General features: G+C 32.9%; 1 protein-coding gene across 14 annotated transcripts in view; it reads right to left on the bottom strand.

Moving 5' to 3' along the window:
- Positions 1–7828: 7828 nt before the first annotated feature.
- Positions 7829–20437, bottom strand: part of LOC148624231 (neurexin-1-like) — a 96531-nt gene continuing 83922 nt past the window's right edge. For 9 of the 14 annotated variants that reach the window (XM_088566808.1, XM_088566816.1, XM_088566815.1 and 6 more), the window contains 5 exons: positions 20273–20360; positions 19292–19322; positions 18366–18908; positions 15059–15309; positions 7829–13550 (listed from right to left, as the gene is read on the bottom strand). In XM_088566808.1, the coding sequence (XP_088422934.1) occupies positions 13160–13550; positions 15059–15309; positions 18366–18908; positions 19292–19322; positions 20273–20360 (1304 nt within the window). In that variant the 3' untranslated portion in view covers positions 7829–13159. The remainder of the gene's footprint in view (positions 13551–15058; positions 15310–18365; positions 18909–19291; positions 19323–20272; positions 20361–20437) is intronic. The other 5 variants (XM_088566818.1, XM_088566819.1, XM_088566820.1 and 2 more) reach the window with 3 other exon arrangements.

Below are 20437 nucleotides of genomic sequence, written 5' to 3'. Positions count from 1 at the left end.
ATTTCATGATATTTAAGTGTAAGCATTTGTAAGAATCAGACAGAATTGGAAAAATAAGAAAAACCCACCGATCTGACGATATAATATCACTCAAGGATACTTTTCTGTATTTGAAAAAGACCACCATTTGATTTCTGCAACACTGGCTTTGCTCAGAAAGATAATGTAAGCATAGAAGGTTCTGAAAAATCCCAACGAAATATGTTTAAAATCACCAAATGATTGTAAAATTTATACATTGAATATTTCGGATAACCGATGTCCGTCTTCAGCATAAAACTAATTGAAAGTTCAAGATCAAAAAGATTCTGAAGCTAAATCACGCACGCTGTGGGTGATTGTACCTTTATGAAAGGCACACATAAGCAAATTATAAGGAATCTGAATGAAAACGAGAAGGGGGTGGTTTTTTTTTCAAAAACTAGAAATGAATTAACTGTGGAAAACAATTAAGAAAACTCAAATTATAGTAGGACAGCGTATTGATGTATAGTATGTAGTACTGTACCAGCTTAAGACCAAGACCTAAAAATGAATTATTTTTTTCTCGTTTATTCCATCTGGAGAAGTTGTTTGTATTTTATTCATCCAAAAGCTCTCCCGAGATACTCTTTTACATATCATGTTCTATGATGGTAACAACAATGTTGTGAAGAACATTCTGGGTGTGTCCGGCAGATCTAAGATGGCGATTTGGAGGGAGGTCTGGTTTACATTTGTAGTCACTGCAATGACCATTCATGCGCCTGTTGGAAAGGTTGTTCTGTTTTGCCAACGTACTGCATATATACCACGTCAGCACTTGGAAAGGAATATGGTGTTATTGGTTTTGCGAGTCACGTTGCAAAAAATGGCTAATCCCTTTCCAGTGCAGTAGCTTTTAAATGTTTGGGTGTGCAGTATCTGGGTACAGGTTTTACACCTTTTATCTCCACATGGTTGGTAGTGGCCCGTTGTATTTTGTTTGGGCCGAGATGAAATCTCTGCTTTTACCAAAGCATCTTTTAGACTTCTAGGTCTATGGAATGCTGTGTTGCCATTGATGCCACAGCGGTACGAGTTCGAGTTCCGCGGAGGGAACGACCACAGGTGCTTGGTGTCGGGATTTTTTTTAACAAGTGTGGACACAGACTGGTATTGCCCGAGAGGCAAGTATGGACGCAGACTGGTATTGCCCGAGGGGCAAGTATGGACGCAGACTGGTATTGCCCGAAGAGCAAATTTGAAAATACATACGTTTTGTCTTGAGTGTGTTTACATTCTCTTCCATTTATTGATATCAATAATTGAATTATGCATATGTTGATAAATATCCATTAACATATGTTACTAAATATCTACTTACATAAATGGGGAAAAATTCCACTATGGCTTGCCATAACCATAAGACAAGTCGTATACACATAACAATGCTTCTTTCTTGAAGGTGTACTTGCATGGATGTGTTGAACTTGATATATCATGTTAAGAATTGACCATTTCACCTTATGTACGTTAGCTTGGTAAAATTCTCCACTTTTTTCACATTAACAGTCTGTCTGTTACATGGATAGACCTAATCTGAAAATGGTAGGGGCCATAAACTCAAAATTAAGTAGGAGCATTTACTTAGTAATTAGTAAAATCATATCAAAATTTCATAACAACTGATTAACCATAACTAAAATTATCCCACGAAAACCAAGTGAATATGGACGACGACGACACGGACGCCACCGACGATGACGCCGCTGTCAGCACCATACCAATACACGACCGCAATTTTTTTTTTTTTTGAGAGAGAGAGAGAGTTAAACAGTCCTCTATCAAAAGAAAATGAAACGGCAGAACTGTGAAGTTTTCCCACTTACAATCATGTACTCAACAGAAGACATTAAAAATTCTTATGAACCAAAATTACAATACCGGTATATGAGGGACTTTACGGCTGAATCCATCCATACTGGCTCACAGTTAACACTTCAAAATCAATATTTCAACTAAATATTGTATCAAACAATTTTATCAACGTCTAAATAGCCTGCCCCGTGCAGGTCCGGATGTCAAAAGAAAAGGCCTGCAGCAGCGCTAAGCTTGTCGTAAAAGGCGACTAAATAGTGCTCAGAACCCTAGCCGGGGGGCTAGGGCGCTGTGCCCACAGAGCAACTGGATTGTGTGCCCTAGATGGTGGAATGGGGTACCCCTGGCGTGTTACATGCTGGGGTTGTCAGGCTATAATACCGAAAACCTGACCGCAAACCATAGTGGTGCACCGTGTTGGGAAAGATACCACGTTCCTTGCACGTTAAAGAACCCTGCTGTGGTATTCGATAGTAGGAACCTTTAGAATTTCTATTTCATTAAATCCTGTAAATTTTCATCGCAATTTAACAAAACTTAGTTATTTTTACGTGTGTAGTATTAATGTCTTGATACTGAAAAAAAAACCATCCTTTTAACGAATGTTTAAATATGAATGTGAATATTTTATGTACATGTATAGACTTTACTTTATTGGCATGAAGTCATAAACAAAAAATGGTTTAATTAAAAATCATATTCCGCTGTCGAGAAAAAATAGATTTTTGTTTTTTGTTTTGTTTTTGTTTTTTGGGGGGAGGAGGGGGCGTAGGGTTCTTTTCTCGAACCCTCGCCAGAGCAGAATAAATCTGTAGTACTCTATTTTGCCCGGAAACTAAATAAGAACGATTTCTGTCACCACTATTTCGATATCAACCCCTTGTATTGACTACTTCCGGTTTATGGGGAAACAGAGGCAAAAAAATGGAAAATATCCTCATTTTTTTCACACGAATGACCCATTAGGGGGGCTCCTGACCCTCACTCGTGAATGTAACACACTTCATTACGCTTCAGTAGCCTCCAATGAGCATTTTCGAGTGGCAGACCCATTTTCACGCGTTGGCCCACCTACCCTTTACACTTCACAGTGTCTGTACCATTATTTACCTCAGGTTCTTTGGGGTAGACGCGATGTATCAAATCCCCGAAACTAGGATTGTTTAACAATAATACGTCACCTATACAATGGAAACTGAGATTAAAGGATCTAGCTAAACGATGTTCCTTTTTTTTTTATCAAATCAGCTATAAAGTTACCTTATAAGAGTGAAGGAACAGGAAAGCAAGTAGAGGAGTACATTGTGTTCCCATCGAAATGCCGACCACTTGTTGAAAAACGCGTCCACCACACTGGATAAATATGTTGTCGACCAAAATTTCGAGCATTTTGAAAGCATCTTCTTCGGTATGTTTGGAGGATAAACTGGAATTATTTGGAGGAATGTCTGCCAAGAACTACATATTTGTATCTAGGTGTACCGTCTTTTTGGAGTAACAACGATGTATAATGTTTTTGAGTAAGAATTTTGAGTGTGGGGAATAGAAGTATAAAGAGTTGAAAAATCATAGGTTTTAATGCTGTTGTATTCTGATAATAATCTTGAATTGATGGTTTCCGGAAGATATTTCGAATTGTGTATATTTGTTGTTTCAGTTCATTTTTTACCTGACATTAAATAGGTGGTTAATGCCTTATAAAACTAGTTTTAACCCCACCGCAGATATGCGCATGTCTAGAGATTTTGGTCACTTACGAGTCTTCATGTCGTTATTTGAATTTTTAAGAGCATATATTTCACCATATCTGTTCCTGTTATATTCGACATCTCACCGGGTTGGCTACCCACTGAACATTACACCTTCCGGCCACAATAAAGTAACCTTGACACTAGTCATAGTGGACAAGTCATATAAATCACTACGGGTCTCTACTACAATTTTTAATCACCTGAGATTGCGTTTAAATGACTGAAGTTTAGATGCCAAATTCTTGAGAGGCAAGATTTATCCTTTACCGGAAGTGGATGTGTTTGCACACGTCAATATTTTATGTCTTTGCTCTTGTGTCTATTCCGTGGCTTGACTTTTTAGTCTGTATTTATTTAAATAAAATGCTCTTAAAGTATTTCAATCCTTCAGCAGGTCCGTCTGTAATAAACTTTATTTTCGATTTAATTCATTTTTTCTATAGCTTGGAATCGTCGTGCTGTCGTGATAGCTCATTCACCGATATATACATTTTATTTCTTTTGAAATCTTCTAGAAAATTTTTAGCCCTGCGTTGTTTAGTATCACGATTTATTGCTTTGTGGTATCAAGTTCAAGATAAAATTCGAAATCTTCAACCGACATAATTGACGAATGATGAACGTTTTTGGTGATTTTTCGTTGCGTTGCCATAATGTAATTTTGTCGTTTTCAGATGTTTGTCAACTATTTCCAAGTTGTCTGCTGCGCTAACAGCATATTACTTGGTTAGAAAAGAATGATTTTATCCTGATATCAATATTGATCATTAATGTGTCTTCGTGTCGTTGACTTTATAGTTTATTTTGAAGGTGTATCATCGTTCTGTTACCGAAGATTTTATTACTTTTGTTGTCGGGCCTTTCAGAGCATACTTGAAGGTGTGTTTACACTTATTGAAGACCTTTTGGTGATCTCTGTAAGTATTTGCTATTTATAAAGATTATACGATGGTGCAGCTGTTGCGTTTCAACAATTTATTCCTTTTTACACTAAATCAGTTTGAGTTAGCGGATAAAATATCAAGCACTGATAGAATTCGGGAGTTGCTTGTGGTCAGTGGAACAAAAGTTCAAAGGTAATAACTTAAGATGTGACTGGTTTTCCGTTAGGGAATATAAAACACGGCTGCTTTAAGAAATATTGTTTCATAGACAAACACAGAACTGCAAAGCTAAAACACACAAAGACAAAATTACTGAAGAAACATGCTGTTCTTTAGGGCAAAGTCAATCTACATCAGTAAGCTTCAAAAGAGGAGGAAACCAAACAAAGTCTATATCAGAATAAACAAGAAATTCAAAAACGTGCAAAAACAAATGTAAAAGCTATCAATCTTTAGACTTTGAATAAGAATTACGATAAATGATATATTAAGATATTTTATGGAAAGTTTGAATGAAATCCTCCAAAACTACCAAGCGAGAATCTGATCATCAGATTACATGTTTTGTCCAAAAAAAGTTTTGTTTCCGTTTGTCAGTTTTGTCATAATTAACAAAAAGAGACGGATTAGAATTTATGTAAGCCGAAGTAGAAACATTCATTTAGATTCGTTAGTCCTTACAGTGCCATATTTTGTGTCGATCGCTGATGTGCGACCCTGCATTAACCATTGTTTTGGTCGGTTCAGGACTATATATCATAACATTCCCTCTATTCTGTTAGATATTGTAACTAATTAAATATGGTCGTACCGCTGCTATCCTGACACCTTTTAATGGAACCTTTGTATTTTTTTCTATAACTACAAAGATTCAGCGAATGCTGTAGGCTGTACAATGTGCATCATGCAGTTAAGAACTGGGTCACTATAGCTAGGTCACAGATGACATTACATCACGCGATACTGTATTTAATGAAAGAACCTGGTCACATGACTACTAATTTTCCCCGACTACACCATGACCCACATTCACGGATATGACCGTGCCGGAGGACTTTATAAATGCTTCGATGCTTTACACCTTTCACGAGAGACAGTGTCACACCACAATGACAGCGAAAACGCGTTAAGAAACCCATAAACCCGTCATGTAATACCACATTTTATATATGAGAGCAAACCGGGTCTAACAGTACTATTGAATATATATGTTAGCACGAAAACGACAGCTAAACCAAGGAACAATCAGCTGATGGTCAGCGTCACTCATATCGTGCAAATGATTGGCTATCAGTGTGTTACGAAATAGTTTTCGGGATTTTAATGGTTTATATCCACAAACATAGTCGAATTATCTACTTGAAGCAACGTTAACGATGTCCTAGCTTTATAATGCACGAAATGAAGGGTGTAACGGATATACGGAAAGTGCTATCGTTTTCAAGGCTAGAAACCACTAATTCCACTTCCCATAGGCTTCCATGCTAATTTCACAATATTCAATGGCTTCTCTGGACTTTACCTTAACTTTAACCTGCAGAGGACTATATATCAGCATGATTCTACATATGTCAGCTCACAATCCTCAGAATGGCATGTGGGGTTAGCAGACTTGCAGTGCAGTACTGGTCACCGGAAGTGAAGGGTCTATAAATAGCATGGGAAATCCCAGTGTTTTCACAAGATAGGGGTATATTTAAAAATCATTATGGAGAGTAGGCTTCACATCACAAGAAGCAAAATGCACCTATAAAATGTACAGAAATGTTTTTCCTGTCAGAAACTGTTTAAATTTTTAAAATAAGATGAGCACTTTTTTCACAGCACTATGAGGAACAGGGGTAATTTCTGCGTAGGACTATTTTTGCGTGCGTTCCAAATGCTCATTGGTTGAATTGGTGGTCTGTAACCTTTCAACTTTATTGTTGTAGACAATATTATTTAATAAGTAAAAACTAGCCATTTTCAAAAGATAAGAGGAACGTAATACAAGTAAAATACAAATAAGGCGTGATGGAAGAAAAAAAATTAGATTAAATCATATGTTAAAAGTTGCTCTTTAAAAATCACGTCACAACTTATTATTTATTCTTGATTTATATCCGATTTATCTGAATGCAGAGAAGCAATTGAAAAAAAGCCTTGAAGCGAACAAGCAGGTTCTGATGTGGCCGATCGTGTACTGTGGCCTTTAATCGGGTTGATAAAAATAAACATGGGATTTTTTTTCGATCTAGAATCGATACCATAGTATTGTTCTAACGAGAAAATTATATTGAAGTAAAAATGTGAGAGAAACATCCTGGAGCCAGCCACCAAAACAATCCTATTCAAAGTACCATTCTGTTTAAGAATCAGGCAATGGATGGCACATCATTATTCTCATGTTGGTCTTTTTTTGCCTTAAATATATTCAATGTATGTAGAAAACAACAGAAAAGCTATTTAAATTTAGCCTGAGGCTATTTTTTAATGCTTATATAGGGAATTAAGTGTTTGAAGCTTTTTTCGCCCCTTTTCCAAGCATAGTGCTATTTTAACACATTAACTTCAATACAAACAATTAATAATGATTTTAACACATTAAAACAACTTTAACAATATAAATGCTACTTTATTTGGTACTGTTCAAGACATTGCCAAATATTGCTTTTGAAAAGTTTTAACACATGAATTGAAATATATATGAGATATTTGGTCACTAAACTTTAAAACAAAATTTCTCACTTCACACAAGAGTTAATGCATTTAAAATTAAGACGTAAGTTAATGGGGTTTTTTTTTTGACAGCCTTTCATATGCATTGCATTCAATGTTGAATAAAAAGACCCTTGTAAAATGTTATGAAGTTGCTCAATCCAACTAATATAAGTTAATGTTGAAAAAAGTTAACAATTTTTTTGTTTGTTTGTATTAAGTGGGGCATTGCTAAAACACCTGTCATTTTTACAAATTTTGTTCAAACATAAATTCCTGGCAATATGCACATCTCCATATGATAATCTGACACTCCATCGAGTTTATTTATAATCCTGCAAGTCATTAAGGAGGAGTAATGGACAACACTTGAGACCAAGTTTTGCTGAAAAATGCAAGTTCAATTGCCACAATTTTTGTCCAAACATAAAATCCTGACAGCATGCACATATCCATGTGGTTATAGTTTCATAACAATGCTACAAGCTGCTTAGAAAATAGTGTGGACAGACAGATAGACAGACAGGGTGAAACTCTATGTTTGCAGGGGGTATAAATATGTATCTTTGCACCCATCACACACTTTTTAGTTTTACAGATAACAGTTACCACACCTGTGGTTTAATACATTTGAATTGATAACATGATTAACGAAAACAATATTTGATCAATTTAATGTATAAAAGGAGACAATAAATACAAATACATGTATGCTATGGACTCAAATAAAATAAACAAACAGCTAATCACTTTCTACAAGTAACAGCGTGAATATAAAACTAAGTTTTATGTTGCTGAAATACCAGTTATAACCAAATCCATTTAATGTGGATTATAGTCAAAATAAATATTAACTGATTATAAGAGTAATCAAGGGAACAAAGGATATAAATTACTTAGAACATGGTTTCAGTCGAGGAAGAGTGGGAATGACCCAACTTTCATTGAATATAATATAATTTACTTGAGCTTCAAGATAAATACATGAAATAATTCATTGACAAAAAAATATAATATTTGTGAATGCTCTTTTATGGTGACAGATATTTGATCAACTTGACACAACAATCCAAAAGCCAATTATTGATACTGCACAGAGGAAAAATCATTTCACTTCATGTGATAATTTCTAATTGGACCATTGGTGCAAAGATCCTTGTCAAATAACAAGAGAAAGCAACTGTTTTGATATGTTATGGCAATAAACAATATATATACAGGCTACATGTTGGAAATGAAGCATATCATATATTTTCTATGGTATCAATAACAGATCAGAAGCAAAAATAAATATTAAATTCAATTATATGTATCAGTTTTCTAAAAAAGCAATATCAACCTCCGTAAAATAAAAACTAAAGTGTAATATGAATCATGGACATGCTTTGTACACATAATTTACTTGCTTATGTTTATCAAAACAAGGCAAAAAAACTTATTATAAGTACTTACTACTGTTAATTTAAATTTTTGAATGTCATACTGGCAATCACAAGAAAAATTATACATTTGCTCCTTCCACTTATTATAAATTGGAATGTCCTCATAGAGACAGAAAAACCTTTCATAAAAGAAGACCACTATATAAAGACAAGCTGTCAAAAACAATATATAATATACTGTTTTATTAGTTAAATGCCCAAGATTTTCTCAATTCTGTAATTTGATCAAGAACAAATGGAAGAAATTCATGTTCATGCCATACCCTGTGTAAATGACTAGGATGAATAGTAAACCATCTAATTAATTTAATGATCCTAATAAAGATTAAAAAAATCAAATAAAACTGAAGAAATAGGATACTTGAAGTAAACTTCCAAGTACATGTTGAATAAACATGAAAAAAAAAACAACATTATTCTAATTGCTAAAAAGTGCACCATAATAAAGGAAAAAGCATTGATGAATGTGGATAGACACCATAGCAAATCCTTAAAAATATGTCCAACTGCATATCCATCCTTAAAATATGTGTACATAAAAATTACTTCTCAGTCTGCAAAGGGAAAGACTTATTCTGCCAGCAAAACGACAAGGCTGGACAGCTTTTGTTCTTTATGTGGAGAAAGACAGTTCTACTTCAATTCTTTCTACAATGAATTTGAGCATTGAAATCTGATTTCAAATGTCACACAGTTTAATCAGAAGTGTAAAAGCTCTGTCAATTCATATGTAATGAACAAACTAAAAACTCAGATCTAACTTCTTTCAAATATACACGAAAACATGTACACACCTATTTAACAAAACCATTCTATAACAAAATAAAGATATTTACACTAACAATAGGTTTTTTATGAGCATTTACATAGAGCGATATGTACATTAAGATATAACAATAGACTAGAAATTTCATATAAGACTAGCATCTTTATAGTAATTAGCACTAACTGAAATAACAAGTAACAATATATAACAAGCCATAAAAAAATGTATGGTCCCTTCTATCAAATAAATACTTCAATCTATCAGACTGAACAAACATAGCTTAACCATGTCTAGTAATACAACAAGGGCTATTCAGAAAAATAGGTAATTTAGAATCAAGGTAGATCATACCTATTACACAAAGCATTATTTTCTGTCATCTTGCCAAATCATACCAACATATATATTTGCAACTAACTAATATTGTTTAAATGATGTAATGATTGTAAAAATACAAAAGCTCTCTTCAAGGGGGAAAATTGGCAGGAAATTCTTTTAAAGGGAAGATAATTAGAGGGAAAATGTAGGTCTCACTGACCACTTCCGGGTCAAATGGCCACCCCCCCATTGTAGTACCAAAAACACACTGAACCTAGACCTATGCAATATAATTGCATTATTTGTGTGTATTCTGATTAAAAGAAGTCAAAATAAAGCTAAGAGTGTGTACTTTAAAACCAAATATGTAATTTACTACGAAAGTGTATGAATATTGTTTATTTGTGTGAGTAATTTGCCTCCATGCTGTCAGTAAGCAGAAAAGGTCAAAATGTGGATTTTCAGTATTATTTATTCAAGTAAATTTTGAAGAATTTTTACAATCATCGTACCATAAGCATAATGATATTGAAAGCCTTATTTTCCCAGCTTTGCAATGGTATGCAACTTTAAGATGTCATTTGTCCTGGGAATTCACAATGAAACTTTGAAAATTACATTTTTAACATGTAAAGTAATGTAAACATTAGAAGTGGTTAGTGAGACCTGTAACAGGATTTTAGATTTTTCAATATTACAAGAAAAAGAGTTCAGTGACCCCAAAGTTTCTTGTTGAATTATAAAATGTGAATTTAAAGTTCTTTATATACATATAGGTAAGACTCGGAACTGTGATGGGACGCGGAGGTATGATAGTCGCACGGACGTGTGATGGTAGTATACTGAAGTGCGCTTATGATCTCGCTGAACTGCGATGGTTAGACATGATTGTTGACTGCCAATAGCAATGCATAAATGCATTGGCCACTATGAGGAGGTGCGATTTTTTTTTTTGTAGTTTGCTGAAATGTTTTGACTATCATGTAGGTTTTTTCCGTTGATACCGTAAATATACAATTATCTTGAAATTCTAAAGATATGATACTAGTCTACATGCTTTCATTTCGTTCATACTTCCAACTATCCAGGAAATTATAAAATCAAAATTAATAATTTTTCTCCATTTTTTTCCTACACCCAGTTGAAAATTGAATAAAACTGGCAGTCTCTTAGAAGGATGAGTACTCATTAATATGAAAATATTTCTTGACTAGCGTAGCTTGATCAACAGTACCTGTAGAATTTGCAAATACAAATGTTATGTAATATAATATGGAGCTTTTTTTCTGCATGTGTGTCATCCCATATACTGCTGCTAAGGTTATCAAAGAATGATTGATACTATAGAGGTCTAGATTTGATGGATTAACTGACTATATGTAATATGAAGAGAAACATGCCAGTCTGGTCCACTGGAACTTTGACATTCTGTTTTACTCTTAACTCGTATATTGTAGTTTCTATTTCGCCTTTCAACTATAGAATACGCTCCATGATTTGTTGTGAAAGCATGTCTTACTTTTTCAAAGGTAAAAATCCCTGATATCAAATTTATAAAAAATCAACATTTTTTTTTTAATTTTTAATACAACTATACATGTAACAAAGTTGTCCTGGTAAATCTTTTAATTATATCTCTTATAGTTTTCATGATGCATGAAATATGACTTACAGTATCCACTATCTTTTGTAACCATAAATATAGTTTATGTTTCTCGAATGATCTCTAGTATCATAATGTATCTTCAAGTTTTGATACTGCATCAAATACATGTACTGTTATCATTCTAAATTAGTAATGATGCATGCTGCGTTTGTTTATACAGGCAACAATATACTAGCTACTTTCATGACTCTCCTTTCAGTTTGTTAGTTTTCTCTATAACATTGTACGCGCTTATGCACGTAAAATTTTGTGGCAACGTTGAATGGGGTATACCAACACACTTCCACGCATTTGTGTTAGACATCCAAGGTACTTGGACCATCACAGATCAGCGCAACCATTGCACTTCCGAATCTTACATATATAAGAAATTTTATCAACTGATTATTTTAATATTATGAGAAATATTGAAAATTCCCTACATAATTCAAATAAATGGCTTTATTAAGAGTCAATTATCTCGAAATCTAGTCTGGTGACCTATGTCTTACATTTAAATTCAGAAGTATGTTCATTCAAGGCCATCTTTGAGAAAAAATTAGGAAAACATATCTACTAGAAATATTAGGTGTGATCTACCTTAAAAGAAATGCAGTCATATAAATAATGTTTGAAATTAATTTTATTGATGAATCTTGAAAGAGTAATCAAGGGAACCAAGGTTATAGCGGTTGAAGTTAAGAGCTGCTGTTCGAGAAGCAGTCAATATTAGAAATTTTTTATTACTAATTTAGTTCCGCAATGTATTTCAATGAAAATGTAAAGAATTTTTTGTAGGGCTGAATACTTTTCTGTGAAGACAATGGAAAATCACCAAACTTTCTAATCATGTAACTCCTAAAAAGAGGACAAATAAATTTAGCACTTCTTCCATCCATGAAAAATGATTTGAAAATCTGTGGTAAGATTTGAAACTAAAAAAAAAAAAAAACAACAAAAAGTAAATACTCAATATAACTAGAAGAAAGCGTTATCCTAAACAAAGCACCGGTTTATATACAGAGAAAAATGATAGCAACAGCAAAGAGAACTTTTTTGTAAAATATGTACAACAACCACTATGGAATGAAATTGTCATGGCTTTTCCTTTTTGAGATCACATCTTCTATGACACAAATATAATGAATACAAACTGACTCATTCAAAAAAGTATGAACATAATATGCTTCAAAGAAAAATACCAAGAACAATTTGTAAACAATAATTATTAGCAAACATACTAATAAAGATATTAAATTGTTGATGATTTTAGACAATGGAAAGTTCATAACTTTAAGAAACAATTAAGGTGTTTCAAAAATATATCTACATGATAAATTTGGATATAAAAAAAGAAAAAAAAAGAAATGTATAAATATACTACCAATATTACTTGAATTTGAACAAATGTCAGTAACATAGAGTTTTAACTGTAATGTTTCCTAAACTCTGCTTAAGTTCATTATGAGAATTTGTTTTGAATTTACTTCACCAAAAGGAAGCAAAAATAACTGACTGGCCACTTATAAAACACTAAATGGCTTCAGAACCCTTTATATACATTAAATCAGTAGCTGGTAAAGTTGTTTTGGCAAACAGTCTTCATAAGCAGACAACCAACTCCATACACAGTGAACACATAAGCTGAACATCTGTACACTTCCTATATAATCCAGGCATTCCCTGGTACTCATTAAAACATATATTTGGAATCCTTTTATATGAGCAAATTTTAAGCCATCCATCTGAACCATAAACACCAATGACTTCCTCACTTACACACGGAAGATTTTGGAATTGGTCCGATTGTTTTCACCTCATACATACCACTCCTTTACATCTTTTTTCTTGCCAGGTTTAATGTTTGATGCACCTATTATGGCTCCATTCCCATGGTGGACATTTTTAGATTCTAAATAGGCAAAATTTTTACTCTCATCTACTTTATAAGTTCCTTCATCCCGACTACGAAATTTATATAAGGCTATGATTAAAATGATGAGAGTAAAAAGTACTCCTACCCCTATACCAATATATAATGCAAGCCTTTTCTTTTCATCACCAGGGTCTGGCATGCCCTGTGATTCTTTTTTCGCAGTTGTTAAAACAGATGTAGATTTGGTGGTCTCCAAAGCATTTATGACACCACCATCTTTTTCACAATCAGGACCATCTGTACAAATTCTGTTTAAACCATCTTGTATTGTACTGTTAAAAAGACATAAAAAAGATACATAGTACTATAAATAAACGATTTAAAGATGATAATCCTAGCATTTCGTAATTATTGTTTGGAGTAAGAACATTCAGACCATGATGACAGGAATAGCTTTACCAGTTCTGCTGAGTGTACTCATCTATTGAGTTTCTAATAATGGAACTTGATCTCTGTGGACATTCAAATTGACACCTATATGAAAGCAATTAATGGGCTGAGGGCAAAAACATCTATACAAATTAACTTGAACAACTGCAAGACACTTGTGAAAACAAAATAATTGACCTATGGAAATTTAGAGGACGACTTTGTCAAATAAATTTCATAATTATTTATTGTTTAGATTATTTTTTTTATCTTTATGATTGGTGAGCCATTAGTCTGAATTTCATGTGATGCTATCCAATTCCTTTCTTTTATTTGGATCTGTTGGGTTGGGGTCGGAATAATGTACCATTCAAAAAGTTTGAATTCTCCACATACCCTTCATGCTTCTTACAATTTTCCAGTTGAAATAATGCATGCCCAACCTACACAATTCTGGTTTCATTTCCCTGCATGCTGATATTTAATTTTTGTATGAATTTCGTTGTAATAAAGAAAAAAGAAAAATACAATATCTACTAAGTTTTATAAAATGCATGATTTTGGACCCTTATTCCTAACCAGACCATAACCCACAGAATCAATCCAAAACTTGGTTCTTTTGTGGTACTGAACTACATGGATTTTTTTTCATTAAACCCATCACCTTCTACTTACACTATCACAGACAAAAACATCAAAGAGCTTATTGAAGACCAAAACAGATGAGGATGACAATGCCATACTAATATATACAAAGGCTAAAACTTGTATAAAAAAAAATTGAGGTAATTGAAATTTAAGTAAAATTCAAATATTTTCGGCAAACAGGAAGTAGATGTCATAAAAGTAGCAAAACATATCCAATGATAAAACATCATAGCTAAGTACAGTATATCAACAATCGGCGATTTTTAGAAGACAAGAAAAATGTGACAAAAATTTTGTATATTACCACTGTATAAGAAAAATTCAAATTTTTCAGCAAACAAGAAGTAGATGTCATACAAGTACAAAAAGCAACCCATGATAATGTATACCTATATGAAGCTATATATAAAGTTTCAATAGCCTGTGATTTGCAGAAGCTGAGGATTTTATTTTACGAAAACAAGTGTAACAGAATGACAGAATGTTTTGTACTGCTGCAAAGGTCAAACCCTGAACAGTAGGAGCAAGAATGGACATTCCATGCAAGCTTGATAATAATAATAACTGTACAGTATCTGCTGTTACACTCCACAAGTCAAGACTTAGCATTTTGACCGTCAGTTTTCATTGGCTATGGAATGTTCAGACAAACCTGTACTATGGAGCCATGCAGTACCTTTTCATGAAAACCATAAAGGCATTCTTTAAGCTCTGATTAATAAAGAGTTGTTTGAATGCAGTCGTCTTTACATGGCTTTATTACCTTCTGGTTTTAGTGTCAAGTTGTTTGGATTTTTGATGAGGTCGGTCACGGTTGATATTTAAGTACCTTGGTTGAGGTGTTTGTGGTGGTTTTGGTGTGGAGAATGTAATGATCTGTGAAGTTGGTAAAATGATGTCGTCTGCTGAGCCACTGTCTGTCACACATTCATCCTCGTCATCACTGATACATTCAGTACCATCTTCAGTTGACACTATGATTTCATCGACAATACCATGCACTGGTGTTGTTTGCTGTGAAAAAAAAGTACAAGATGAAGTCAAAACAGACTCTTGAAAAAACATTAATGCAGTTCTCAATTGGCCTTGAAGATTGCAGTTCAGGATTTAGTTGTTCAAGTTAATTACAAGCCTTTTGTAACAAAAAATGAAAGAAAAAGAGTTCTTAATGAATCATGTATACCAATTCAAATTGTACCAGAGGGTAAAACAAAATCTAGATTGCAATATGTCATAAGGCTTTAAGTTTTTAACCAATAAAATATCTATCATATATAATTAATTTAAAGCCTCTTAAAACAGTCTATGTACTAATGCTACACCAATCTAATACTACAGGGTTGAAGAGAAATGTGATAAAAGCATGTAACCATGCATTGCAAATAATACAAAATAAAATAAAGGGAAAAACAATCATAAAAAGTCCAGAGGCATAATGAAACATGTTACAGAAATCAGTCACAATGCAAATGATTCCATTCAATTCTAATAATTTCTTAAAGTAAAGATTTAGGATGGTTTCCACAATAGTGAGGAAATTGATCTATTCCAAGAAAAAAAAGCAGAATAAGTGAAAGGCAGAAAATTTAGCACACAAATGGAATGTATTCCAGATCTACACATTACACCAGTATTATCATACTCATAACTTGGAGCATCTTTTCAATCATCTTTTGAACACAAATTATTGGACATACGTTTTATATATATTTCAAATGGGAAAGTGTTTGAAGTGATGAAAAACTCCTGATTTTCTTTAAAAAGAAATTTTGACAAAAAATTATGTGGTAAAATAACAAACATCATCCTGAAAAGCCTTTTTAAACATATTATTTGCATGAAAATGTTCTTTAGAAATGTAAAGGGAATTTAAGTTTGATAAATATAACAAAAAGAAAGGTTTGACGACCCATAATCTTCTTTTCAAACCATTAAAGAGTGACAGATAAGTATTCCTTTTACAAATTTTCAAGATATTCTACATTTTAATTATTTGAGAAATAGGGAAAATTCCCTGCATAGTTTATCTGAAATCTTATAAAAAAAAAAACATCTACATCAGGCTAATTATCTCATAAACAGTTTTGGTGACCAATGTTTTTTAAATTAAAAATTTGATCAAACATCACCTTTGAGAAAAATTTGGAAAAACTAATAGACTTTAGAAATAACTTGTTGTTTTCACTAACTGTTTAATTTAGAATACAGTGCCATGAATTACATCAACTATAGATTGATTTGAGTCAAAGAGACATTCAAATCTGTTTTAATTTAAAAAAAAAAAGTGTGAGATGTTGAAATAATCTTTGCAAAGTCCAGCATGGTATGACCACAGCCTGCTCTGTTTACTAGGGGCAAGTGTGAACACAATATTTAGTTTTTGACATACTAAAACATAGGGACTTACAGTTCATTATGGATACAACAACTGGCATGTTGTACAATATTTTGAAATTAAGAAAAAAAATTATGTTTCCAGGGTGCTTTCATGGATCACTTTGAACCCTATAACCTAAAAAAACTGTTAATGATAGAGTAAATATGTGCATACTTCTTAAAGCACTTGTAAAGAAGAACAACTCCATTTATATCACATAAAAAATATTAAAAATAGTCCTCAGTTTTTTGGCCCCTTTGAGCCCTTGTTACTCAAAAATGGTGAGGAATATTCCAATACTGATTGAAAAATGCCGGTATGAATTTCCAACGAAAATATAAAAAGAAACAACTTGACATAAAAAAGTTACTGAGAAAGAACTTATATTCATGGGTATCAATTTTCTTGGTTAAGAAGAAAAGCAGAAGTTTGTGGATTATTGAATTTGTGGTTTTGATGATCCTGTCATGCAATTTAAAGTAAACAATCCTTTTCGTTGGGAATCAAATTTTGTGGTTTACCTTACCCACGAAATCCACGAAAATTGGTACCCCATGAACAATAGTACTTTTACAGTAACTGTTTCATGTGTGGCTCCTTGAACCCTTACAACTAACTAAAAAAACTATAATAGATATCTGATATCTGATTGAAGAATGCAGATAGGGATTTTCATGAGAAATCCAATACAAAAAAAATAATTCAAAATTGGACCCCAAAATAAGTTTTTATAATTTTTATGGTATGGCCCCACTTTTGACACTGTAGGCTGAAAATGTTAAATGCAATTTTAAATCTGTTAAATATTCTTCACACAGAATTTTGTAATACTGGTAAAAGAAATTGAAGAAAAAACTGTCAAACATTTTGAATAAAAACCTATATTATCCTTTCGGCCCCTTTTCTGCAGAACGTTACAGATAGTGACCCCATTATAAATTGCAAGCATCCTCTAGCGTAAAGTAACAGTATGTCAAAATTTCACTACAATCAAAGTTATCACACAAAAAAAAAAGGGAAAAAATTAACTAAGACAAAGACGACGTCATAACACAATACAACCATAATTTTAGTCATATAAAAATGTCTAATATATTCTTGTAAAATTTCATAAGAAGTCAGTGGAGAACCATAGTATATTTGTCACTAAAAAAATTAACATAAAGTATAGTTCTTTATAGAAATTATGGTACGATATAAAAATGGTTATTCAATATACCAGTATAATAAATTACAGAGTTCTATAGACAGCCTCTAACAATACATATGTCATGACATTTCAAGGACTTGGATAAAATGGGAAGAAAATAAATCCTTTCTCCAGGGTCTTAGTAATTAATACATCCAAGTCTTTTCATTTCCAATAAACACATTGCATGGAAATCTGTTTTAATCTTTTAAATGAAGCTAAACATCTGTGATTCTACCCACAAAAACATTGTCACCATTTCTATCTTTACAGCTCAAAGGTAAGACTTATTACAACACACTCACAAGCAAATTACTGAAAAGAACAGATTTGTTAGTAACACCAGCTTACTAATTAAAAGTTAGCTAAAGTACACTGGTTATGATGTCAGTTGTTAATACATATATGAAGAGAAGCAAATCTCCACCACCATCACACAAGCAGCTAAATAAAATAACAATACAATTGTTAAAATGGATACATATCCATCACTCCACAACTTACAACAGGAGAAAACTCAATATTCAATTGATCTGTACCATCTATAACTACAGAGTCATCTCTGCCTCTATCTTTAGGATACCTAGCTGGATCTGGTAGCTTGACTTTATTGGACATTGTTGTAGGTGATGGATTTATGACAGGTATGACTCTATCTACAGAGTCTTCCTGGGAGTTGTCGATGTCAACAACATCTTCACCGAACTTGTTATCATTGGGTAAGAAGGGATCTTCTCTTAGTGGGATGTACATGGAGTCTTGACTGGTATCATCAAGATGTGTATTGAACATAGAATCCTCATCATTAACAGTATTTAAAATCGAAAAATCATATGACATATTCAGCGAGTCAGATTCTGTAATGTATCTTTTCACTTTTTTTGGAAGTATTCTTCCTTTTTCTTCAATATTCTCATTAAATTTCTTCTCAATTAAATTTCCAGTAGTTTTATCAGTTTCGGCATCTACTTTTTTTACATCTATTTTGGAATTTAACATGGATTTGAGCACCTTTTCAATAAGGAATGCACTTTCTGAATATTTTTTCTACAAGAAAACACATACAACCAATACAATAAAAATCCCCTGTATTGTTCACATTCAACCATCAATGAACTAAAAAAAAGTGTGACACATGCATGTGACAAACTGATGTCCACGAACGGTGATCATAATCCCAGGTGCTAACAACAGTTCTATATGAGCGTTTATGTCAGTGCAAAGTATAACACTAAAACAATACCTAATTATTTCCCTTGTTGCTCATTCCCAATCATGTGAAGTTAACACAAAATTCCAAAAGAAAGAATGACACTAAACAATAACCATAGAGAATTCTACAAAGATTTCAGCAAGAAGAAAGTACAATGTCATTATTGTTACCAAACTTTAATAGTAAATGAAGAAAGATGGAAATCGTTTAAACTTACTCTTGTTTCCCTAGTCGACTGTACTTCTTTCCTGAAAAAAAAAAGAAACATCATGTATTTCTAGTTTTATCATTATGCTTTAACAAAAACTATATAGTGGTTGGGGTGGATCAAATATAAAATAAAAAGGCAGGACGATGAAATCCATGATGAACAATTGGGTAAATCCAAGACAGGCTTGAGTGAAAAATAAAAAATCAGGACAGATGGTTTTCTGAAAAAATAATAATAATGCCAGGCACAAAGTTTGATCCTAGCCCCCCAAAAGAAATCAAATGGTTGTTCCCTATTTATAATTTAGTTACTACAGTGAAAACTCATTGTCATACCACCCTCTGTACAAACTGAAAACTTATTCAATTTGTCTTAGAGAAATCCTTTTACACCAATAGGTTCACCTGCCTAAGGCAAATAAATTCACTTTAGAAATAGTTTTTACAGAACAATTATACTGTAATTGAAATTTAAGAAAAAAAACTTTCGCGAGCACTACCACATTACCCCACACACCTTCATATTTGATACCCAGTCCAAAAGAGTAGTTCCAATTAATGGATTTTCAAGTTTTTATAGTTACCTACAGTATCCAAGTTTAAAAGTGAGTCCTACCTACCATTCAAATGGTTAGAGATTTGTCATTTTCAGAGAGTTGGGTTCAGTATATAACATATTTTCGTGTAAAAATACCAATCAAATATCTATTTCCACAAGATTAAAATAATAAGAAAAAGAGTAAAATAGAAGATTTTGGATCGTAATACAACGTTTCAAGTTCCTGGAAGTAAACAATAAAATGCAGACTCCGAATTTCAATACATTCTACACTAGAAACAGAAATTCCAGTAAGGAAAATGAAACTAGAAAGAGACTTACAGACCCTATTGTAATTTCACACCATGTAACCCTGTCCTTAACTGATTATAAAAGTAACAAAATCTATACATTATATCATGTTTTGTTCAGCATTCACATAATACAAACCGTATAAGCCTAATATCTCCCTCAATAGTAATTCTCCTGTCTCCTTCTGCAGCCATTTGCAAAAGTGGGTTACCATTGAAAACAAGACCTATATTAACAATAAAGTTTACAATTACTTTACAGAGATAAAAAAAAAACATTAAATATGTCTTCTTCCATACTTAT

This window comes from Perna viridis, chromosome 2 (genome assembly GCF_037379345.1).
Source record: "Perna viridis isolate PV_CMFRI_1.1 ecotype Kerala chromosome 2, ASM3737934v1, whole genome shotgun sequence".
Taxonomy (NCBI): Eukaryota; Metazoa; Mollusca; class Bivalvia; order Mytilida; family Mytilidae; genus Perna; species Perna viridis.
This window is presented reverse-complemented; position numbering and strand designations above follow the sequence as displayed.